The 22723-nt window shown below is 47.4% G+C and overlaps 3 protein-coding genes across 10 annotated transcripts; 1 reads left to right on the forward strand and 2 right to left on the reverse strand.

The window, feature by feature from the left end:
• Positions 1-1446: 1446 nt before the first annotated feature.
• Positions 1447-14408, reverse strand: SIT1 (signaling threshold regulating transmembrane adaptor 1). Of its 4 annotated transcripts, XM_082401777.1 has the most exons (5): positions 10070-14408; positions 9813-9948; positions 9668-9726; positions 9519-9580; positions 1447-9427 (listed from the first exon to the last, which is right to left on the reverse strand). In XM_082401777.1, exons 1-5 carry the CDS (start codon positions 10140-10142, stop codon positions 9194-9196), a joined length of 564 nt encoding a protein of 187 aa, XP_082257903.1. In that variant the 5' UTR covers positions 10143-14408; the 3' UTR covers positions 1447-9193. The 4 variants fall into 4 exon arrangements, with proteins under 4 accessions (XP_082257903.1, XP_082257901.1, XP_082257902.1 ...); XM_082401775.1 differs by having other exon boundaries at positions 9519-9726; XM_082401776.1 differs by having other exon boundaries at positions 9813-10149.
• A 24-nt stretch (positions 14409-14432) lies between these two features.
• CCDC107 (coiled-coil domain containing 107) lies at positions 14433-17459 on the forward strand. Of its 3 annotated transcripts, none has more exons than XM_082401771.1 (6): positions 14493-14693; positions 14783-14946; positions 16671-16734; positions 16824-16914; positions 17011-17123; positions 17207-17459. In XM_082401771.1, the coding sequence occupies exons 1-6, from the start codon at positions 14588-14590 to the stop codon at positions 17452-17454; spliced, it is 786 nt and encodes a 261-aa protein (XP_082257897.1). In that variant the 5' UTR covers positions 14493-14587; the 3' UTR covers positions 17455-17459. The 3 variants fall into 3 exon arrangements, with proteins under 3 accessions (XP_082257899.1, XP_082257897.1, XP_082257898.1); XM_082401772.1 differs by having other exon boundaries at positions 16674-16734; XM_082401773.1 differs by lacking the exon at positions 14783-14946 and having other exon boundaries at positions 14433-14693.
• A 14-nt stretch (positions 17460-17473) lies between these two features.
• On the reverse strand, positions 17474-21276 carry ARHGEF39 (Rho guanine nucleotide exchange factor 39). Of its 3 annotated transcripts, none has more exons than XM_082401766.1 (9): positions 21083-21276; positions 20774-20868; positions 20386-20506; positions 20006-20124; positions 19327-19397; positions 18947-19075; positions 18553-18782; positions 18211-18299; positions 17474-18025 (listed from the first exon to the last, which is right to left on the reverse strand). In XM_082401766.1, exons 1-9 carry the CDS (start codon positions 21218-21220, stop codon positions 18013-18015), a joined length of 1005 nt encoding a protein of 334 aa, XP_082257892.1. In that variant the 5' UTR covers positions 21221-21276; the 3' UTR covers positions 17474-18012. The 3 variants fall into 3 exon arrangements, with proteins under 3 accessions (XP_082257892.1, XP_082257891.1, XP_082257890.1); XM_082401765.1 differs by having other exon boundaries at positions 17475-18028; XM_082401764.1 differs by lacking the exon at positions 18211-18299 and having other exon boundaries at positions 17475-18028.
• Positions 21277-22723: the final 1447 nt, after the last annotated feature.

The raw sequence follows: 22723 nt of genomic DNA on the forward strand, positions 1-22723 counted from the left end.
AAATAAGTAAATAAATAAATAAATAAAAATTAAAAAAAAAAAAAACAAGTTACTAGGGACTTCCCTGGTGGTGCAGTGGTTAAGAATCCGCCTGCCAATGCAGGGGACACAGGTTCGAGCCCTGGTCTGGGAAGATCCCACATGCCGCGGAGCAACTAAGCCCGTGAGCCAAAACTACTGAGCCTGCACTCTAGAGCCCGTGAGCCACAACTACTGAGCCTGTGTGCCACAACTACTGAAGCCCGTGCACCTAGAGCCCACGCTCCGCAACAAGAGAAGCCACTGCAATGAGAAGCCCATGCACCTCAACGAAAACCCAACGCCTCCAATAAATAAATAAATAAATTTATTAAAAAACAAACAAACAAACAAAAAAAGTTACTAAGAGAGTAGTTTTTTTAAATTAATTTTTATTGGAGTATAGTTGATTTACAATAGTTTCTGCTGTACAGCAAAGTGAATCAGTTCTGCATATACATATATATACTCTTTTTTAGATTCTATTCCCATATAGGTCATTACATAGTATTGAGTAGAGGTCCCTGTGTTATACAGAGGTTCTTATTAACAGAGTAGATCTTAAAGGTTCTCATCACAAGAAAAAAAAAAATGTAACTATGTGCAGTGATGGATGTTAACTAGAGGTACTGTGGTAATCATTTCTCAATATATACAAATATCGAGTCATATTGTACACCTGAAACTAATATGATGTTATATGTCAATTATACCTCAATTTTAAAAAAATTTACATACTGTATCATAGTGGTTACAAAGGTAGTCTCAGTGCCAGCTGCCAGGATTCAAATCTGAACACTTAACATGTTACCAGCCAGTGATCTGGGGTAAATCAATTAATCTCTCTGTACCTTAGTGTTCTTTTCTGTAAAATAAGAATGATAATAGTAATCGATCTCAAGAGGGTGTTGTGAGGATTGCTTAGAAGAGTGCATGGCATTATGGTGACTATAATTGTTATTATCCAAGAATTTTATAATTTTATAACTGAATTGAATATTTCCCCATTTTCAATTTGAGATGCTTATTGCTAGAATACGAAAAAAGCAATTTGTTTTCATTATATTTATCTTGTATCCAGTCAACTTTCCAAATTGTATTGCCTTTTTACTAGTTTTTTTTTACTAGTCTTGAATTTTTTGATAATATAATATCAGCAAAAAAAAAAAAAACTTTATAATTTCTCAGATAATCATAACAATTCATTCTTTTGTCTTACTGCATTTGATAAAACTTTCAAGATACGTTAAACAATAAGGATACTAACAGGCTACATTTCTGTCTACATTTTTATTTTAATAAAGTGATTTTAGTGTTTCACTATTAAGAACAGTATTTGCTATTCAGTAAAAAGTCTGTTATATTTAAGCAGTATTCTTTTTTACTTAGAGTTTTTTTTTTTTTTTAAAGCACCATCTGTTTTGTTTTGTTTTGTTTTTTAATTAATTAATTTATTTATTTATTTTTGGCTGTGTTGGGTCTTCGTTTCTGTGCGAGGGCTTTCTCTAGTTGCGGCAAGCGGGGGCCACTCTTCATCGCGATGCGCGGGCCTCTCACTATCGCGGCCTCTCTTGTTGCAGAGCACAGGCTCCAGACGCGCAGGCTCAGTAGTTGTTGCTCACGGGCCTAGTTGCTCCGCGGCATGTGGGATCTTCCCAGACCAGGGCGCGAACCCGTGTCCCCTGCATTAGCAGGCAGATTCTCAACCACTGCGCCACCAGGGAAGCCCCTACTTACAGTTTTTATTAGGAATGGTATTAAGTTATGCTGGCTCTATATATTAAATATGGGAGCCTTTCTTCTTTTTCTATGATGAGTTTAAATGTCATGGAAATTACCCTTATTGAATGTTAGATAAAGCTCAGCTGTGGCACCAATTGAACGCAGTCTTTTCCAAAAGTAGATCCCTAATCACCTTTCTATTCTTGTTTTTTCTAAGATCAGTTGAGCTATTCAAACTTTCCTCTTTCTTTTGGGTCAATTTTGGTAATTTATATTTTTCCTGAAATGTATCCATTTCCTCTAAATTTTCAAATTGGTTGCTGAGTAATTTTAAGTTGCACTTTTTAATAATTCTTTAATTCTCTCTTCTAACTGTAATAATGTTTTCTTTCTCGTAACTAATGTTTTCTATTTTTACTCTCTCTTTTTTTCCTCCTCACTTGGGCTTGCAAGAAGTTTTTCTATTTTATTAGCCCTTTTAAAGAACTTTAAAAAAAATTTATGCTTCTTAGTATTTTTGTTTGTTTTCCATTAATTTTTGTTTGTTTTCCATTCATTCATGTCAGCTTTTGTTATTTCCTGATTACTTTTGGTTTCTTTCCTTGCTATTTTTCTAATTTTTTGAAATAACTATTCCCTTTATTTTTCCTCTCTTTTTAAAAGCTTGCTTTCTTTATGGTGTTTCAGGGATATAATATATGATACAGGGTAATTGAGAGGGTTTCTGGTATTACGCTATTTTTTCACTCAGCATTTAAATTTTGTGAACACAGTAATTTTGTTATTTTTTAAAACCAGCTTTACTGTATTGCAATTTATATATATTAAATTTTTTTACATACATTAAATTTTATCAATTTTAAATCTACAGTCCTATGAGTTTTGCTAAATGTATTTGGTCATGTAACCACCACCACAGTCAAGATACAGAAGATTCCCAGCACCCCAAAAGTTCTCTCCTACCGCTTTATAAGCAGTCCTCACACCAATTTCAGCCTGAAACTTAAATTCCTTTTGTTGGATATCAGCATTACCACTGCTTTCTGTTTATCTGCCTAGTATCCCTTTCCCACATCTTTATTTTGAAAGTTTCTTCATCACTTTAAGTGTGTTTCTTTTAAATAATATGGACCAGAATTTGATTTATAACAGCGTCTGACAGACTTTTAATGGAAGAATTCAGTCCACTCATGTTTACTGTAATGAGTGATGTATTTGATTTGTTATTTCCATCTTACTTGTTTTTAAATTTCTTAACGTTGTTGTGAACTCTTCTTTTCTTTACCTTTGCTGGATTGAATGAATGGCCGTTTGTCCCATTTCCCCCCTTGTTATTTGGAGTTTATCATTCTACTAACAGTTACTATCCTTTGCCCTGCTCTCTACATAGGCACACATGACTCTCCTAGTGTGTGAACCCAGAAGAGTTATTTCCATCCTGCTCGATTTATCTTCTACTTCCTCTACACCCCAGTAAGATATGGTCTTTAGATGATTTTCACTACCCCTCCCTCTCTCTTTCATCCTCCCAACCCCTCCCCACTTAAGTACTAGAACACTTACCTTCCCCTTATCTCCACTACCTGATTCCAGAGTTTTATTGAGATAATTTAGTCATTATTAGAATTTCCCTCACAGTGTGTTCCATCTGTTCCGAGTCCTTATTTAGCATTTTTATTACACGTTATAAATACATAGAGATATAGATATAAATATGTAGATCATGGTTCGTTGCTCCCCACTGCTTTCTTTCCTCTTCTCTTCATCTTCCCCTATCTTGAAGTCTCTGTTCTGATTCATTTGTTGTTTCATTAGAGTCTTCTCTTAAAAGTATTTCTCAGATGAGCTACTGAGTGATTATTGCAAATCTTCAAATATCTTTCTTTCTTTCTTGGCTGGTTCTGGGTTGCAGACCTTTTCTCTCATTAACTCGAATTCAGTTTTACTGTCTTTTAACTTCCACGGTAGCAGATAAGAAGAAAGAACTTTCATTCTCCCTGGATATGTGTAAGATTTCCCATATCCTTAGAGCTTAGGAATTTTAACCTGTATGTGGCTAAGTGTGTGGTTTTTTTTCTTCTAGTTTTATTGAGATATAATTGACATACAGCACTCATAAGTTTCAGGTGCACAGCATAAAGATTTGATTTACATACGTCATGAAGTGATTATTACAATAAGTTTAGTGAACATCCATCATCTCATATGGATATAAAATTAAAGAAATAGAAAAAATATGTTTTTCCTGTAACGAGGACTCAGGATTACTCTCTTCACAACTTTCATATATAACGTACAGCAGTGTCAGTTATATTTATCATGTTGTACATGACATCCCTAGTATTTATCTTAACTGGAAGTTTGTGCCTTTCGACTGCCTTCATAAGTGTGTGTCTTTTCCTATCAATCCAGTCTGTAACTTGAGTCTTTCTTCAGCTCAGGGAAATTTCATCTGTTATTTAACTATGACCACTCCTCTCCTGTTCCTTTTTCTCCAGGAACTCATAGAATTTGTAGTTAAGTCTCCTGGGTCTGTTCCAATTTCCATCTTTCACCACATGATTTGCATTGCATATTTTTGTTACATGTTTTGAGATATTTCATCTATTTGATTTTCTAGACCTGTTTTTGAGTTTTATCAGTGACTATCCTCTCCTTTGATTTACCTATGGACATTTTTAGTTCTGATATCACATTTTCATGTTCAGGGAAATCTTTTGTATTTGAGCTTCACACATTATCTCCTCCAGGCTCTCATTTTTTCAGTCAGAGGTTCATCTGTTTCCTCCAGCTGGTCTCTCTGCCCTCTGGTTTGTTTGCATTCTCCCAGCCTCAAGGGCTGAGAAAGTCAATCCACCGTGAGTTTTTTGGAGAGTCAGGGAAACTCAGTAAAGCCATTCATTGTTCTTGGGAAGCAGGCTGTTTCTGGGACTTGCTGCCTTCCTGAAGGTCTTTGCTCTTGGCTCTGAGACTGTTCTCCAGAAACTTGTCTGCAGGGAATTCTCTCAGCCAGGAGTTCAGCAGAGCCCATGTAAAGCTCATCACCTAGGGACTTCCCTGGTGGTGCAGTGGTTAAGAATCTGCCTGCCAATGCAGGGGACACGGGTTCCAGCCCTGGTCAGGGAAGATCCCACATGCCACGGAGCAACTAAGCCCGAGCGCCACAACTACTGAGCCTGCGCTCTAGAGCCCGTGCTCCGCTACAAGAGAAGCCACTGCAATGAAAAGCCCACGCACAGCAAGGAAGAGTAGTCCCCGCTGCCTCAACTAGAGAAAGCCCGCGTGCAGCAATGAAGACCCAACGCAGCCAAAAATAAATAAATTAATTTAAAAAAAAAAAAAGTTCATCACCTATAGCTGGGAGCTGTCGGGGGCTGTGGAAGCTTCTGTAGGGTTGCCACATGCCCAGAATCCCCTCTCTCTGGGTAGTCTAAGTATTATTGACAGATACAGTGATAGTCACCAAAAGACTTAAAAACAGAAGCCATTAATAGTAGGTGCCTCTGGGAACTACAACCTTTTACTTTGCTTTTTCCCCCTCTTCGAGGATTTCTCAACTTTGGCACTTTTAACTTTTGCGGCCAGAAATTCTTTGTTGAGATTGGCTGATCTGTGTGTTTAGCGGCAGCCCTGGCCTCTACCCACTATAGACCAATAGCACTCCCTCTCCAATTGTGACAGCCAAAAATGTCTCTGGATATTGCCAAATAAACCCTGGAGGGTACGGTCACTTCTGGTTGAGAACCACTGTTGTATACCCTTCAGATTTATTTGATTTTTTTTTTATCATGTGCTCACACTATTCCTGTAATTAAACATTTAACTGAGGTTATGAGACAGAGGAGGAAATATAAAGCTGTTGTGAGGAAGCAGAAGCATGAAGTAGAGAATATACATTAAGGGATGCTGATGCAAATTAGCAAAGTGGGAAGAAACTGGGAAATAAATAAAAGAGGCAGAGACAGAGAATCTGAGTCACAGCACTGGAGGAGCAGGAGTGTGAAGACCCACATCCTCCTGTCCCCAAGGTCCCCAGTGATGCCAAGATCTGAGATCCAATAACAGTCTGCACAGGCCCAGTCAGATCATAGCCACTGTTCTGGGATTCCCATTCCATCCAGTCTCTTAATTACCCCAGGTTTCCTTACAATAAACACCCCTTAAGCTAAGCTAAATGAGTGTATTCCTTATCAACAAAGTCCCTGTAGATTTAGTGCCCAATAAAGAGATGGGTCCCCACTGTTGCTGCCAGTATTATATTCACTTCTTAGCACCACACTTTAAGAGAGATTCTGGTCAAGTGAAACAATGGGAAGGATGAGTAGGCTGCAAATACGGCCTATAAAAGAACTGTAAAAGGAACTTTAGAAAGCTCTTCCTGGGAAGAAGGGGGGAAAAAAGGCTTAGGCCATCCAGCAAGGCTGGCTTCCAATTCCTCCAGGGCTGTCATGTACAGGAGGAAGAAGACTGATTGTATGCCTATAGCTTAGGAGGCAGAATTGGTGACAAAAGTAACATGCAAGCAGATTTTGCTCCCCCCCCCCAAAAAAAAAGTCTCAATAAGAAAGACTGGAAAGCAGCATTTGGTAAGGTAGTGAGCTCCAACTCTCTGGGAGTGTTTAAGAAGAAGCTCATAGTGTGGTTCCTGCAGTGGGTATAAGTTTGGGTCAGATCTGTCAGCCTCCTTCCAGCTATACAATTCTGTAGAAATGTGAAAGCTTGGCAAGAGGCTAGGTTAACTCACATAGTATGCAGAAATCTCTTAGGGTCAAATGGCATGATAGCACATTCAAGTATTAAATCAGAGGAGTGTGGCTGGTGGAGGAGTTGAGCAATAAGAGGTTTAGCATCTTCAGGTGGCCTTGGTCAGCTGGTCTTTCCCCACAGAATTAGTCAGAACTTGTGGTTGGAAGAGTTAGAAAATCTAACTTAGTCTGACTTAAGCAAAAAAGGAACTGTATTAGCTTACATAAACAAAAAGTTCAGTAGGCCGGTCTAGCTCTGGGCATGGCTGGATTCAAGGTTTCAAATGAAGTCATCAAGACTTGGTCTCTCTCCATGTCCCAGCTTTGTTTCCCTCCTTTGTAGCCAAAACCAGCTTGTAAGTCTAGAGTTATCTTGACAGTGCAGAGCAAGGCCAACGTTGGAGGGGCCTTGGCTGAAGGGCCTTCGAGGCCCTTCCCCACCTATAAGTAATTCCTTAAGAACTTCCTATCATTGAGCCTTTGACGACCCAAAGACCCTGCCTCTTTGCATCTTGAGCCTTGAGCATAACCCTATCCTTCCAGCCGGAATCGCAGGAAGAGGGGGAACGCTGGGCCACACCCCCCACCCCCGCGGGCCCTGGTGGCTTCCCCTAAGGATCCGCCCCTGGGAATTTGCCGAGGACAGGGCTCTCCTTCTGGCTGGAAACAGACACCAGTGAGGGAAGGGAGGCTGCCAGGGAAAGCACCTGGAGCTGTGGAAGGGGCGAGAACTACCAGGCATTTCGTGAGACGAGTTGATCAGCTAGCGAGATGTGGCAAGGGTGTCTGAGGCGGATCTGGCTGCCCCGACTTATTTCCTAGACTCAGGGATCAATTAGTAAGTTGCCGCAGTCCTGGCGTTCAGTCCTGAGGGCCTAGGCTAGGGCACGAGCCTCGGTGATAGGCGAGATAAGACGGTAAGAAAAATTCAAGGGTTGTAGGGGAGGGGGAAGGCAGAGGGTCCAGGCTTCGGAGACCGGAAGGAGAACAAAGTTCAAATAGCACCCAGCTTCAGACAGAGTGAGTCCGCTAGGTTCCGCGAACGGGGGAGGCGGCGGCTCTGAGAGCTACAAGCCCAGAGCTTCGCGAACTCCTGGGAGTCATTCGGGGACGCAGCCCCGCACGGTCGGGACTACATCTCCCAGCACGCTGTGGGCAGGGCAACATTACGCCTGCGCAGAGGTGGTGGCGAGGCCGCGTCGCACCAGGCGGGGCGCTCTGGGCTTGGTCCGGGCGCCGCGGAACCCCGCGGGGAGAGGGAGATCGGGGAGCGGAGGTCGGCTTCCTTCCTTGGCTGCGTTTGAGACCTCGGCTGCGGCTCCCGGCTTGTCCCAGGAGGTTGGCGGGACCCCAACCCTTGCTTCTTCCAAGGTCAGGGCGTCACGTCTCCCAGGCCGCGGACACATTGAGCCGTCTTCAGCACAGCAGCCCTCAGAACCCCACATCCAGCTGCCCGCGGTTCCCCGCATCCGGTGCCCGCCCCCAAAGCCACCTTCCCTCCCACACAGCCCCAGCTGCCTGCCGTTAACCGCGACGGGGGCCTCTTCTGGGGAGGCCCAGGTTGGGGTCCTCAGAGGTCCAGGAACCCTGGGGCATTTGGGTTATTGTGTGTGTGTGGAGAGGCGGGTCCCCCTTCTCATTGGGACCACCAGGCTGGTCTCAGGCTCAAGGTTCCTTCTCTGTGGTTTTCTCTGGGACTCTAAGTAGGAAGGAGAGAAGTTTGGAAGTAAAAGCCTCAGCTTCCCCCTTTTTTTTTTTTTTTTTTCAAATCTCAGTAAGGTCTGTCAAGAGATCTACAGAGGCTGTAGGGGAAAATGGCCCAGACCTCAGGCTGTGGGTGATGGCCCTGGGGAAGGTAGGTCAGAGGGTGGGAAACTTGCAGACCGCAGGTGAGGGGAGTGGGGAGGCTCTGTGTGCAAATCCTGGGGATGTTCCAGCAGCAGCTGGGCTCCGGCCTCCACCCTAGCACCCACCCCTGCATCACTGATGCTGCGGCCCTTCTTGGCCCCTCTTTCCCAGGTAGACGCTCCCAGAAGTGCTCTGTGCAGAGTGCAGAGGTCACCGCCCCACCATGTGGGGCCTGTTGCAGGTGTGTGGCTTTCTAGGTGAAATCTAAACACTTTTTCAGAAGTTTTATTTAAAAACTTGGGCACATAACAGAGATGGCAGGATGGAGACTGGTATTCTGCCAGGGTTCTCAAGTCAGAGACCAGGCTTGGGTTTCTCAGGTCACTGAGTTCCAGGACCCTTCCAGCCTGTGGGCTCCTGAGGAGGATGCCCATCTGTGTCCTCTCAGACTCTTACCCCCTCCCCCCCTGCCCACTTCTTGTGCGTGAGGAGACACTGAGGTGTCAGGGGTAGACTAAGAGGAAGCCAGAGGGGAGGATCTGGTTAAGCTCCGGAAGGAGGAGTGAGGACCTGGGAGTTTGGGGGTTGAGAGGAATAGATAGAGGGAAAAAACCGGTGGAGAGGGGGCCACTGCCTTTGCTTCCTCCACCCTCAAGAGACGGGGGGCCTGCCATTCCTCTGAGATGTCTCCCTCACAGCTCAGATAGGAAGTTCGGGGAGCATAACTCCTGTGACTGAGCAATGGCTGCCTGTCTTCAGGGGGTGGTTGGGAAACAGTCATGCCCCAGACAGGGTAGCAGTAACCCCGGCAACAGAGGAGGCGGGGGAGTTGTATGCCCCACTGTGCCAGGCCCTCTGTCTCAGCTGGGTGCAGGCTGGCTGTTGGCGTAGGCCTGGTCTGGAAAGGAAGCCCGGGCTCTGCGGGTCTGGGCACACACTGAGGCGTAGAGCTCCGGCTCGGGGCTCGAGGCCTGGGGCTTTGGCTCAGGGTCCAGCACCACCTCCGAGTACTTGATGGGGCTTCCAGGGCTGGGGATCCGGCCCTGAGGAGGCCGCAGCTGCAGGCTGGTATAGCACATCACCTCCTCTGCAGCCTGGAGATGCAAGGCTGTTAGAAGTTCACTGGACCCTTGAAAAATTCCCAACTACCTTCCCTCCCCTCTTCTTCAGCCACAACTGACTCACCCTGGCAGGGCCTCCAGGTGTTGGATCCTGTTGGTCTGGCCCCGGTTCTTGAGACAGCCGTCCTAGGACAGGGAACAGGAACCTGGTCACTTCTTGTTCCTCCCCCTGCACCCTGGCCACCGTGCCCCTACCCTCTGAAAGCTTCCTACCTGTCTGCAGATAATGCAGGTTCCCGTACAGAGGGACCTCTTCCGCAGACTCTCCAGGCCTGCAACACAGAGTTTAGGGGATGAGAGGGTACTTGTTGGTAAGGGGGAACTCTCGATCAACCCATCTCTGCTGCCCCCGACTCACCGTCCCTGTCCCGGATGGCTCCTGCTCCAGCCACTAGTCCACTGGAATAAGTGCACAGCCAGTGAGATGAGAAGCAGCAGCGTCACAACCCCTAAGAGGGCCCATAGTCCCCAGGCCTTGGTCACGGAGGGGATTCCTGTAGATGTGAGAGGATGGGGGGGGGGGGGTGTTACTGCCCAGCCTAACCCTCCAGGTCCCAGCAGGTGGGACATGGAGCCACGTGACCCCTCCCCCTGCCCCTGCCCCGCCCAGCTCACCAGGCGCTAGCAGATCCGTGCAGTTGTCACTTCTGCTCAGACCTGATGGTGTGGAAGCCGAATTTGCAGCCATCCTGCCCTGAGCCAAGGGGTCAGCCTGATTTATGGCCCAACACAGCTGCGGCAGCCCCCTTTACTCCCACCCCTCCCTGGGCCTGGCCCCCACGTCTCAGCACCTCCAATACCGGTGGTGGCAAAGTTACTGGTTTCCGGGGAGGAAGGGGGCGGGGAGGGATGAGTGAAAGAACAAAGACACCACCCTGTGCCTGCACCTGCACCACCCAGCAGCTCCTGGGCTTCCGCCCCCACCCCCATCCCTCCCCTGTACCCTGTAGCAACTTCGGCCAGAGAAGAGGCAGGCCTGAGTTTACTGAGCCACTGGGCAGGTGAGCTCATGAAGACCCCAAGGCAGGCAGAAGTGGCATGAGGCGGGAGTGACAAGACAAGGAAGCCAGGCCTTAGGACGGAGATTGCTTTCTGCCACAGGCTGTATGCCTTTTCTCTCCAGCTCTGAGTCCCATGACAGAGAACAGAGAACGTATTCCTCAGTGAGCATGTTTTGAAGTGAAATGTGATGAGGAGGCCCCCTGGTACTTACAGTCCCACTACCCCCGAAGGCTGACCCGAGGGGCATGTGTTAAGGTGACCTTTGTCGTTGTTATTATTATTGGTCTAATAGTTTGGGGGGTAGAGGAAGCTTGATTCCCTCCCCCTGGTCCACTTCATCCAAACTGTCCCTAGGAACTGTCAAGCTCAAAAGTTAGCTGATTCAGATCCTTCATAGTTCTTAACATGTACACCCTCAAATGTTTTACATCAAACATTGAAAAGGGTTTACTTCCCCAGATCTTGATTTTTCAATGTCCTTCACCAATAAAGACAGTCAGGGTGTCATGGAGAAATGGTTGGCTCTGGGTCCACTCTCAGGAAAGAAGGAGAATGAAAGCTCATGTCTGACAGCAGTGATGTACTTGAAAACTAGTTAGGACCCAGAAGGATGCAGAGGCAGGGTGAAGGGCTCTACTGGCACATTGCAGCACACTTTGGACCTCAAAAAGGAGGATATTGGGTTATACACATTGGATGGAGGAAAAGAACTCATGAACCCAAGGGTACCTTTAAAAACACAGGAGCGGGAGTCAGGGAAGGAAAGGTCTTCTTTAGAGAAGATGCCAGCTGTGAAGTGTAGTTGTGCAGAATTAGAGAACCACCATCTGCTACCCACAATGCCATCACTGAGCCAGCAAGAATCCTCACTGGTGGTCAAAGCCTTTGTTAAGGAACAGGGTACCAGAGACAGACCACTTGTGATGATGACAGGGAAAGGGACCTTTATCATGGAGACATTCACAGACACCTCTTGAACCAAGTGCCCAAAGTGATGTTCTGTGTCCCTAATGGGATGCAGTGGGAGGAACTCTACATTGCCCATGTGATGTCCTGGACAAAAATGTTCAATGGGAATCAAATTATGAAGAAACAATTAGGCAAATCTAGAATGGGGGACACTCCACCAGACAAGTGACCTTAAGCTTTCCTAAAAGTCAATATCATGAAAGACAGAGACGGGGAGGGACAGGAGCAGTGTTCTAGATTGAAGATGAGTGGGGGCTGATGGATGTTTTCATTGCCTTGGTGATGCTCGTGCTTTCATGCATTATACCTATGTCAGCAATCATGAAATTGTGCACCTTTGTTTGTACTTTATTGTTTGTCATTTATACCTCAATAGATGTATTTTTAAAAAGAGTCAGAATTTTTTTCTAGGTTAAAAAAGCCTGAAGCTAAATAACAGTGTATGAACATTGACTGAGATTTATATTTGGAAAATAAATTTAAAGATGGCTTTAAAAAAAAAAAAAAAAGTTAGCTGAATGAGAGAAACCTCTGCCCCAGATCTGTCCTGGGAAACAGCCCTGTGTTTGCACTTGTTCGCTTCAGGGAGCAGCAGAGTACCTGCCCTGCCCAGAAACAGCCCAACCACATGGGAGGCTGTTGATGTGGGAAGAGGGATTTTAAGTTCCAAATATAAACCTTAGACCAGAGGTCAGAGATCTGTTTTGTCTGGCCCATACAATGTTTTTTAAAAATTTAAAATCATTGCAGTGATGTGCCAAGGATGGGGATGGCAGGAGAGATCCTGCCCCTCCAGGCAATAAGAGGGTATTGTCTGTAGAGAATTTAAAAACAAAACTGACTAAAAATCAGTCTCCTTTTTATTATCACCAAGTTTCAGCAATTCTAAAAAATGTCAGTGATAAAATATTCCTTTCTCAAAAATATTTTGTAGCTCTACATTCTGAATTGTTGTAGTTACTGATGAGTTTTAATACTACTATATAAGCTTCAAATTAGCACATTTATATTACTTACCCTTTAGAAGTTTTCTAATCTACGACTTCCCTGGCCGTCCAGTGGTTAAGACTCCATGCTTCCACCGCAGGGGATGAGGGTTCCATCCCTGGTCAGGGGAATTAAGATCCTTCGTGCGGTGTGGCGCGGCCAGGGAAAAAAAAAAGAAAACTATTTTAATCTACATGGAAGTTAATCTGTAGAACGCCCAGTTATACAACTGGCTCCTGACACAAACAGGTTCATCTACATGTGTTTATAGCCAGAATTAGTTCTTAACAATTTGGAGTTGTTCTTTGGTTTGGGCACAATTTCTGTCTCCTATGGTATTACACAGTCCTGCATTTAACCAGTAGATTTACAATGAACAATGGTAGCACAGTGATTAAAAAGTCAAACAAATTGACGTTGAGTTACTTTAATTCTGTCATTCTAGGTGACCACGTAGTTTTTATTTGTATTGAAAATTTCTGGAATTTACTGACAAATGGAATTTTTATGAATCTTTGCCAAACATCCTTATGTTTAAGACTTTCTTTTCCTATTTGTATGTCTGTTGCTTCATGTGAAAGAAACTTTTTTGAAATGAAAATTAGTAAAAGACATTCTTTAATCAACTACGTGGAGATTGACAAATCTAGCTATATTCTCTATTAAATAGGAATATGCAAAAATTACTTTTGACGAATTTGAAGAAGCTAACTTTAAAAAAGAAATTAGAGTTATCCATTACTCAGACAGGTTAAATGTAGGTGTAAGTTTTTTGCCCCTTTCTCAAAAAATACAGTAATGTAACTAAGAAATATTAACCCATTACCCTTTCTTGTTCTGTAATGTATATTTAATTTTAACTATTTTTTTATATTGTCAAGTTTGTATCTACAGAGTTCAATAAAAGAAATAATTCACTGTTTGAATTTCTGGCCCTTATTATTATTAGTTTCTTTTCTGGACCCTATTATTTGTTTCATTTCCTGATTATTACTGAAAATAATTTTGTCATATAGAAGAGGAGACTTTTTAAAAATCTCTCAGGTGTCAAATATGCGAAGTCTGCCACTGATTCCTCGTCAACATTTAAAAACTGGAGATTTCCAAATTTTGAAATCCCTATTTGTTGATCTATTGGAAAAAAATCAGAAGAGCTGGCGATAGTGGGCCCAAATTCCCTAAAGGCAACAATCAGCTGGGGCCCATTTATCCTATTACACCTGGCCTGAACCACTTATTTACATTGATTATGTCACCTGGCTTAGAGTCGAGGTTTGGACTACTCTGCTCTGCAGCCCAGGCTGCCTTTGGGTGGTCGGCTAGTCAAATAGGGGAGGCAGGATTCTAGCCCAGGCAGAGATCAAATTTTATCGTGTTACCATGCTACACAATAAATGGTGGCTATTACAGTCACTTGCCAGATGGAAAGGGCGGGGAAGAGGAAGCCGTTGCACTAAATGATACAGTGATGTATTAGGCCACAGGCGGAACAAGTAGTTCAGGGGTGTAGCTTGCTACTTTCTAAAAGGTACAAAAGCAGCCGCGCTGAGAATGAGCCCCGTGTGGTTGGTGCGCGCGGAGGCGCACTGCCTGCGTAACTATAGAAGTAGACGGATGACACCCCCAGCAACACGCCGCTCAGCTCCCCCACCAGAGGTGGGATCGCTTCTTAGCGGACTCATCCGTGAGAAGCAGGAAAGGTCTACGTGCACGCGCACGTGGCACTCTCTGCCCGAGGTCCGGGGACTTTCCCCTAGGCGCAAGTAAGGAACTAGTCCCCCGTTCGTAACCTAGGAAACAGGCCTTCAGCACGAGCTTACGCTATAAGAGGCGCGCTCTAACCTTTTATAGCTCCATGGGGAAATTTATTTCTCGGTTAGGGTGAGGAAATTGGTGGCGTGGCAAATAAAAACCACTTCCAGTTATAATCTTCTAAGACTGTACGCTTCTGGAGACATTCTGGCTAACAGAATACCTATACAGAAGTAAGAAATGAACTAATTTCTTAAATGAACTAAGCTGGACCCACAGTGCTATGCAAATACGGCCTGACCCCGCCCACACACTAGGTGGGCGTGACCTTCCTGGGAAGCCCGGAGCTGAACGGGCTCGGGAGCGCTCGGGTGCGTCCGACCTACGCCGGCGCCGTCCCGGTTCTCGCGGTGTCGGCCTGCAATGGCGAGCGTGGTGTCGCTCGTGGGTTCGCTGGGGCTGCTTCTTGTGTCTGCGCTGCCCGAGGTGCTCGGAGACCGCCCCAGCCCCGACCGCCGGGCACACTCAGGTACCAGCGAGGGCAGCTGGAGGGAGGCTGGGACTGCCCACAGGCCCCCAGGCCCCAGCTGTACTGACCGCTTCTGCCCTCCTCCTCAGGGGACGCCGCCCAGGTCGGCCCTGGGGCCACGGAAACCCGGCGGCGGCAGCCGCCGCCGCCGCCGCCCAAGAACCAGCGCGAGCGGGCCTGGGCCGGGGCGCTGCCCTTGGGGGCGCTGTACACCGCAGCCGCCGTGGCTTTTGTGCTGTACAAGTGCTTACAGGTGCGGGACGACCAGGGGTGGGGATGCCCCGAGCTTGAATCTCCCACGGGGGCGCTATGGTACCAAGAAGAAGACACATTTTCCCGTCAGTCTGTAAAATGACAAGAGTTCCTTGGCTTTCTAAGATTATGGGGTTATTTTGAGCATTCAGCGTGGTAGTGGCTGTGAAGGACCCTTGGTAAATTGTAAATAAATAATGATCATCACATTTAATCCTCCCAACAATCCAGTGAAGAGGTTTAGTCACTTGCTCAAGACCACCCAGAGCTAGTAACTGGTGGAGCTGGGATTTGAACCCAGCAAATGTCCATACTACAGTAAGTGTAGTTCCCGGTGAGATTCCAACCTTGGCACGAGCAGTTGATTACTGTAGCCAAAGTGCTTTTGGAGTTCGAGGTAACAAGCAGTCTCAAGTTCTCCTTGGGAAGGAGGCCCTGCAATGTGAACTGACAGTATATTGTGGTTGATTGAAACTGTTGAAATAGAAAGTAGTACCTCCCAGGGCTCTCCCTTAAGCCCTGGCCCTATCACTTACTTGCATTGGAAAATAGAGGGCTGAGCCAATTTGGAAATGATATGAAACTAGGAGGGATGGCTAATCGTGATCCAAAATAGACTTGACAGGCTAGAATGAGGGACTGAATTTAATGATGAAATTTTACAAGGAGAGATAATAAATTCTATTCTTGGACCCAAGTATAGTCTGAAAGAAACATAATTTGGCAGCAGTTTATTAGTTGACAAAGTTCAGTTTTGTGATGTGATAACCCACTTCCCAAATCAATGCTAGGAACGAGGTATTGTGCTTTATCTTCTGATCAGAACACTCCTGGAGAATTTTACTCTCTTGAGGGCACTGTTTTAAGAGCAGTACATGCTCTTAAAACAAACCAGAGTAAAGCAACCAAAGAAAACCGTGTCAAATGAGCACTGACTGCAAAAGACTGGCACTATTAAACCAGAGAAGACAGGGGGTATGACCAATTTCTTCAAATTCCTGAGGGGCTATCACGTTGAAAAGATTTGATTTTGGAAGGCTCTGATCAGTACCATGAAAAGAAGATACGCGCAGGACAGTTTCTGGCTTTGTGTATAAACTAACAACCAGAACGTTATCAAACTGATGACAGCTGCTCCTTCCTGGAGGTGTTTCAGTAGACTAAACAACCATGTGTGGGGCATACTGACATGTTGCTTCCTGTCCTGGGTGAGGAGCTGGACTAGATGTGATTGTGATTCTCTGAGGTAAAACCCCGCTAGCTTTGTCTACCTGAAATTGTCCTCCTCCTCTTTCTGGCTTTGGAGACTGAGGTTATTTATTTACTTATTTTTTTATAAATTTATTTATTTTATTTTTGGCTGCACTGGGTCTTCGTTACTGCACGTGGGCTTTCTCTGGTTGCGGCAAGCGGGGGCTGCTCTTTGTTGTGGTGCGCGGGCTTCTCACTGTGGTGGCTTCTTGTTGCAGAGGACAGGCTCTAGGTGCCCAGCCTTCAGTAGTTGTGGCACGTGGGCTCAGTAGTTGTGGCTCACGGGCTCCAGAGTGCAGGCTCAGTAGTTGTGGCGCACGGGCTTAGTTGCTCCGCGGCATGTGAGATCTTCCCGGACCAGGGCTCGAACCCATGTCCCCTGCACTGGCAGGCGGATTCCTAACCACTGCGCCACCAGGGAAGCCCCAGGACTGAGGTTATTGAGAACCTCGTTGCCCTTGCCTTTTTCCACAGCAGGGGAAAGATGAGGCTACTTTTCTCCAAGAGGAGGCAGGCAAGAAGGATTCACTGCAGTCAGGTGGGTTTTGCAGAAGTCTGTACTTGGGGGGGATTAAGGGACAGCAGAAGGTAGGTAACCATTGCTCTCCTTTTCTCCCATACCCCCAGAGCAACAGCTGGCCCAGCTGACACAACAGCTGGCCCAGACAGAACAACACCTGAACAGTCTGATGGCCCAGCTGGAGCCCCTTTTTGAGCGGTAAGGAGAGCAATGACCCTGTGGCCAGGGGAACTTGTGGTAGGTGGGAGAGGTGGGCACAGAGATTGGGCAGCCTCTGAGTGGACATATCTGCAGTGTGACTACCCTGGCTGGAGCCCAGCAGGAGCTTTTGCACATGAAGCTACAGGCCATCCACCAGCTGCTACAAGAGAGCAAACCAAACAAGGGTGTGGAGGTTCCAGAACCAGGTACAGGGTTGGGAGGTGAGAGTCTGGTGGAGGTAGAGACAAAGCCTCTGAAACTGGAACGTGCCTGATCTTCCTCTTCACAGAGGCCAGCACACCCTTTCCTGAGGACTTACGTATAGAGGAGGACGAGGAAGAGGCTGGTGACAGTCAGGCCTGGGAGGAGCCCCTAAACTGGAGCACAGGGACGAGGAAGCTAGCTACTCCCAGGGAAATGGAGCAGGGGCTAAGGAGAAGATGCCGGAAGGCTGCAGCAAAGGGCCCCAGTCACCGCCCCCACCGGGAAGGAGGGACAACAGCTGACAGTTTAGTAAAACAGAGTCTGTTTTTGTGACTGGATGCTCCTGTGTGCTTTTTCCATTCCAGCTGGTCACACACACACACACACACACACACCCATACTAGGTGCCTGAAAACAACCGGGCCTTCTTGAAAAGCTTCCCTTATTAGGACATAAAGAGGCTGTCTTCCAGTGCAGGAGCTGAGAAGACAGAGGGAGCTCCAGTCCTTCTCTTTGTATTCCTGAGGCCACCGTCATGCCAGCCTTCAGGGCACAAAAATCCCTTTTCTCATATTGCATAGCTGAGTGAGATAAAAAGGCTTCTCCAAAAAAGAAAAAACTTTACTAAAATCCTGTGGGAAAATAAATTATAGAAACTACATACAACATAAAAATAGCTGGTTCAGCTGAGGTTCAGTTGGGTCAGGTTTGGTGTCCTGATTCTTAAGAGCTGGTCAAATGACATGGCGTGTCTCGGTCTCACGCAAACACAGAATGACCCTTCTCAAACCATGAAGAGTCTGTGTTTTGTTAGTACTGAAGAGGATTCCTTTGTACTTCCGACTCTGACCTCTCCCTGAGGTATCCTGGACTTGAATTTGTAAGATTCCTCTAGTTCTTCTGGCTGCTGTGGAGAGAAGACAGTTCAGGCACTGGCATGAGCACGCTATTCTGACAAAACCACCCAGGGTGTTGGATGGGGGAGTGGGGTGAGGTGGGGGTGAGCTCCAGACGTGAGAGAGGCTCCAGACTGCTGCCTCCAGCTCGTGGGCCTCACCACAGCACTCTTCCTGAGGGACAGTAACTTACCTGCTGGCCAAAGTCAGACTGTGGTGCCAGTGCGACAGCTCCTCCTGGTCTGTGGACATAAGCAGTAGCTTCTCGTGGGGAAAGGACAGCTAGGGAGAGACCACCTCTTAGCACATGGCTCAGAAAGGTCCAGCCTTAAGCTAAAGGCCCTGCTGTTTCCATTGAGGTAATTTAGGGCTGAAGTGAGAACCAGCTATGAACCCCAAGCCCTACTATGCTCTCAATGTAGGTGGCTCAGTTCCTGTGAGGGGGGCCCAGGCCTAGGAGATGAATGGTGCACAGGCACTTGAGGTATATTTTGGGCCTCTCCTACCTCACCTAGGGCTCTCGCCTGTTACTTACGCTGAGCAGTCCACCACAGGGGCCTCCTGAGTGGCCAAAGACCCTGTGGAGTTGACACTCGGCCATAGGGTAGAGGGCCTGGCAAGCAAAGGTGCCACTCTGCAGCAGATGCAATGGGGGTCGAGGCTTGGCCATGAGGAGTGCATCAGAGAAGAGGAAGAACATTCGGGGCCGAGGCTCCCCTCGGGGAGGCACCACCAGCAGCCAACCCTGGCGTAGGAACCAGCGACCTGGGGGATGGGAGAGCTGTTATTCTGATGCAGCTTCAGGACCATGATGCACGGAATAGAAGGAAAGGGAGGCTGAGGAAATGGGGGGTTATGTGCTGGCAAAAGAGAGGATGGGGGGGTGGGAAAAGGGCAGTTTGAGGATTGAGGGGAAGCACACAGACTACCTGAGACAAGCCCCTTTGCCTGCCGTCCACTGAGCAGAGCCTGGACACGCTGGAGGTGCTGGTCATTCTTCTGTTTCTGACTGATGGTGTGGACTCTCTGGGCAGTCTCACTTATCCGCCGGGCAGCCCCTGCAATAACATTCCATGCCCCACTCCCAGCACAACTTTGACTTTGGGTGAATGGTGGTGGTGAAAGACAGGCTATTCCAGAGAGGACCAGGGTCAGAGTCCAACTTCTTGAAGAGTATGCAGGGCAATAGGAACATTGTATACAAGTCATTGGAAGACAGGGGCATATCAGACATTGTTGGAGGTCAGAACCAGCAATGGATACAAGAGAAGCAGTCTCCAAGGACTGCTGTGGAGGAGCAAAAACATACTTGTGAGCTGTTCATGGTCAGGGCTGTTGGGACCTGTGTTTTCAGCCAAAGCAATGGCAAGATTCTCATACCTGGAATTAGACAGTTGGAAGTTATGAGGGGAAGTAGAGCTGGGCAGAGTTTCCTCTGCCTGACACACAGATCACCCCCTATACAAACTTCAGTTGCAAAGCCAGGAAAGACCTGCTTGTGGCTATTTTATCCCCCTCTTTCATCTGAGACTCAGAACCTGGGTTCACACCACATGGCCCTCTTCCATTCCACATTGAAGAGTCAGAGGGGCAGACTGACCAAGGTTCAGGAGGCCAGATCCCAAGGTGAAAGTTAATCAACTTAAGGAGGATGCTACAGACAACTGACTGTAAGTTCTTAACTCATCCACAGGGACAAATTCTAAGCTAGGCGAGCCTTTCATCTCCAGAAACCCTGTCGCTATCCTTATTACAGGCCCCTCACTTCAGTGTATTGTGTTCCACAATCCCAGCTAAGGGCCTGAGGCTGCACAGCCCGGGTACTCCAGTGGGTTCACATTTACTCTTGCAAAAAGTTTTTGGGAGCAATTTGTCACAGGAGAGACACAGTGGGACAGATCCCATGGAATCCCACAAAGCTGAGAGCAGCAATCATACAGACTCAGAATTCTAAGAGAAGTTGGCTGAGTCAGGGTGAGTTCACTCACTGCTGGAGCCTCTGCAGAGGCAGAGGGAGCAGGTCCTGGAGCTGAAGGCCCCCAAACTCAGGGCGACCTTCCTGAAGTCGCACAAACCTCCGGAAACGTTTGTTCTTCTTTAATTGCTCCTAGAGTGACGGGGAAAGGGTTGGCAGCAGGGAGAGAAGCCTCTCCTACTACTGTATTCTTCGGTGTACACATCCCCAGCCCTCAGGAAGCTGTGTGCTCCTGAAAGAACCCCGTCTCCCTACAGGGAACTTAGTACAGAGCTGGGCACCCACAGGGCTCTATAAACGCAGGAACAGTGTGAATGAAGTTTGGGTCTCCAGATGAAGAGGCAATGTATGGAGGAAGAGGGGAAGGAGGACTTGAGGTCATCTTCAGGTTACCTGCAGGGTGGTCCGGGACCTCTCAGCGTTGGCAGCAAATTGGGTGTAGAGCTCCAGGTGGGGGCAGAAGCCCTCCAGCCCCTGTCCCCAGCGCCCTCCTTCGAGGTAGGGAAGCAGCTCTCTGCGTAGGTCAGGACAATAAAAGAGCAGCCCAAGAACTACTCAAGCACCACCTCTTTTAATTCTCCTACCCCTGCCCCGGAGGTAGTGCTATTACGCCATTTTACGGGTGGAGAACTGGGGCAGAGTAAGGCACTGGGCCAAGACCACAAGTGAGGTAACTGGCAGACTCCGAATGTGAACCGGGGTCGCTCCGACTCTGAGCTCCGTGCACTGCCAGAGGCCAGAGCTCTCCCTCCTTCTCCTTTCCCACGCCCCTTCTACTCACTGGCTGGCGCCGTAAATGAGCTCCCAGGGCCCAAACAGGGCCTGGCGCTCTGGTGGTCGCAGGGTGCCCTTGGCTCTCAGAATCCCCACGAAGTACTGCGGAAGGAGAGAATACCGGTATGCAGTCCGCAGAAACGTGAAGCCAGTGCCAAGGCGCCGCTAGAAACTCTGTTGTAAGTCGGCCTGAGCTACCTACGTGCAGGCGTCCAGGTCAGGACCCACGATACCCCAGTCAGGGTCACCGACCTCGTAGGGGCCCTCCCACACCCTGGGGTTCCCGCCCCTACGGGAGGGTGTGCGGGCCCCGCACCGTGGCCACCAGCCCCAGCTGTTCCTGGTAGCGCCGCTCGGTCTCCAGCAGCTCCCGGGCAGTGCAGGCGCGTTTCCGCTCCCAACGGGCACGCTGCTCTTGCACCGGGCACCGTGCGCTGGGGCCCGGGCTCTCCATGCCGGACTGAGGGGTCGACACTTGCAGCCGCAGCCCGCCGGAGATTCAAATTCCAACGGCTCCGGGGCGGGGCCGTGGGGGCGGGGCCTTGGAGAGGAGCGCGCCCTCTGGCGCCTGGAGGCTGCGCGCAGGACGGAGCGTGCGCAGCTGCCAGCTGAACCGCATCAGGTCACCGCCAGGGCGGCGCTGCCGGTGTGCGGCGCCTTCCGGGGCAGGGCAGGTTGGGGCAAGCGGGTGGCCCTCCTTTGAGTAGCACTAAGTTGGGGCAGCAGCGTGGACTTTGAGTCAGGAGAGTTGGGGGTTTAGACACTGGCAGGGTCACAGTGTCCCACCTGTAGAATTAAGATTCTGTCCTGGGCCCATGCGAAACACCGGGGTCCAGTTGTCCCCAATGCTTTCATGACTAGGAATCCTCACGGGTCACCAGGTTTTGAATATTTTGGCCCCCGGAAGAGTTGATAGGTTTTAAGTCACTAACTCGCTTTCTCTTTCCATACTGATCCAAAACCTAATAGCCAGTTAGCTTCCGGTCAGCAAGTGTCAATAACTAACATGGTGGGTCGGAATTGCTGTAATTCTGGCCAAAAGCTTAGAGTTGATGAGTCTGTGTTACCTAGTCAGAGATAAAATGTACCAGATTTTCTTTACTTAGTTAGGTCTTTTTGAAAACTGGCAATAGCCCTGGAGGGTAAATTAGCAGTGCCATTTTGTCAGTATGCATGAGATATCTTAAAATGTGCCTACTCTTCTAACCCAGCAATTCCACTTCTAGGAATGCATCCTAAAAAATAGATATGTGGACAAAAATATATGTACTAGGATGAGTGGCAAGGTGTTGTAACAACAGAAAACTGGAAATCACTTAAATGCCCAATGGTAGAGAATTGGCTGGGAAAATTATGGTACAGCCATTAGAAGAATAATATGAAAGCATTAATGATGTAAAAAAGCTATCAATATGGGAAAACACATAGTATATTGCCGAGAGAAAAAAAGCAGGCCATAAAACTGTGTACAATATGATCTTATTTAGGTAGGATAACATATCTATGACTGGAAGGATAAACAATCAAAAGGTGATTGTGGCTTTTATCTCTGGGTGATGGGATCAAAGATAATTCATTCAACAAATATTTATTAAGCACCTAATCTGTTCCAGGCACTGGACCACTGAGGGGGTAAATGGGATAAATAGGGTGATTTTTTAAATTCCCTTATACTTTTCTGCTTTTCCCAAGTTTTCTGCTTGAGCATGCATGCATTACTTTGTAATTAGAAAAAAAAGTGCTATTAAAAAGCAAAATGTTAGAAACTTTAGACCCTATTCCTACCACTGAGGACTCTTAAGAATCTGGGCCCGAAGCCAAGAGCCAGGGTATTGTCAGGATTCTGAGGTCGCCTCTAGCTCTCTGACATTCTAAGTATTCTGAGGATGGAGAAATGCTGGACTTAATCAGGGAAAAACTTGAAGGGCTCGATGGAGGCAAGAGAGAGTTTGGGTCA

Source organism: Balaenoptera borealis (genome assembly GCF_965194805.1).
Source record: "Balaenoptera borealis genome assembly, chromosome: 8".
Lineage (NCBI taxonomy): Eukaryota > Metazoa > Chordata > Mammalia > Artiodactyla > Balaenopteridae > Balaenoptera > Balaenoptera borealis.

What these genes read in the sequence shown, in the direction of transcription:
- SIT1 (XM_082401774.1), bottom strand. Translation starts at nt 10,024, where the DNA reads ATGTCCCACCTGCTGGGACCTGGAGGGTTAGGCTGGGCAGTAACACCC. An exon ending in AGCCATCCGGGACAGGGACG is followed by an intron (nt 9,727 to 9,812) that starts GTGAGTCGGGGG and finishes TCTGTGTTGCAG; the next exon opens with GCCTGGAGAGTCTGCGGAAG. An exon ending in CACCTGGAGGCCCTGCCAGG is followed by an intron (nt 9,428 to 9,518) that starts GTGAGTCAGTTG and finishes TTGCATCTCCAG; the next exon opens with GCTGCAGAGGAGGTGATGTG.
- CCDC107 (XM_082401771.1), top strand. Translation starts at nt 14,588, where the DNA reads ATGGCGAGCGTGGTGTCGCTCGTGGGTTCGCTGGGGCTGCTTCTTGTG. An exon ending in CGACCGCCGGGCACACTCAG is followed by an intron (nt 14,694 to 14,782) that starts GTACCAGCGAGG and finishes CCTCCTCCTCAG; the next exon opens with GGGACGCCGCCCAGGTCGGC. An exon ending in TGCTGTACAAGTGCTTACAG is followed by an intron (nt 14,947 to 16,670) that starts GTGCGGGACGAC and finishes CTTTTTCCACAG; the next exon opens with CAGGGGAAAGATGAGGCTAC.
- ARHGEF39 (XM_082401764.1), bottom strand. Translation starts at nt 21,220, where the DNA reads ATGGAGAGCCCGGGCCCCAGCGCACGGTGCCCGGTGCAAGAGCAGCGT. An exon ending in CTCATTTACGGCGCCAGCCA is followed by an intron (nt 20,507 to 20,773) that starts GTGAGTAGAAGG and finishes TGACCTACGCAG; the next exon opens with AGAGCTGCTTCCCTACCTCG. An exon ending in CCTCTGCAGAGGCTCCAGCA is followed by an intron (nt 19,398 to 20,005) that starts GTGAGTGAACTC and finishes GTCTAATTCCAG; the next exon opens with GTATGAGAATCTTGCCATTG.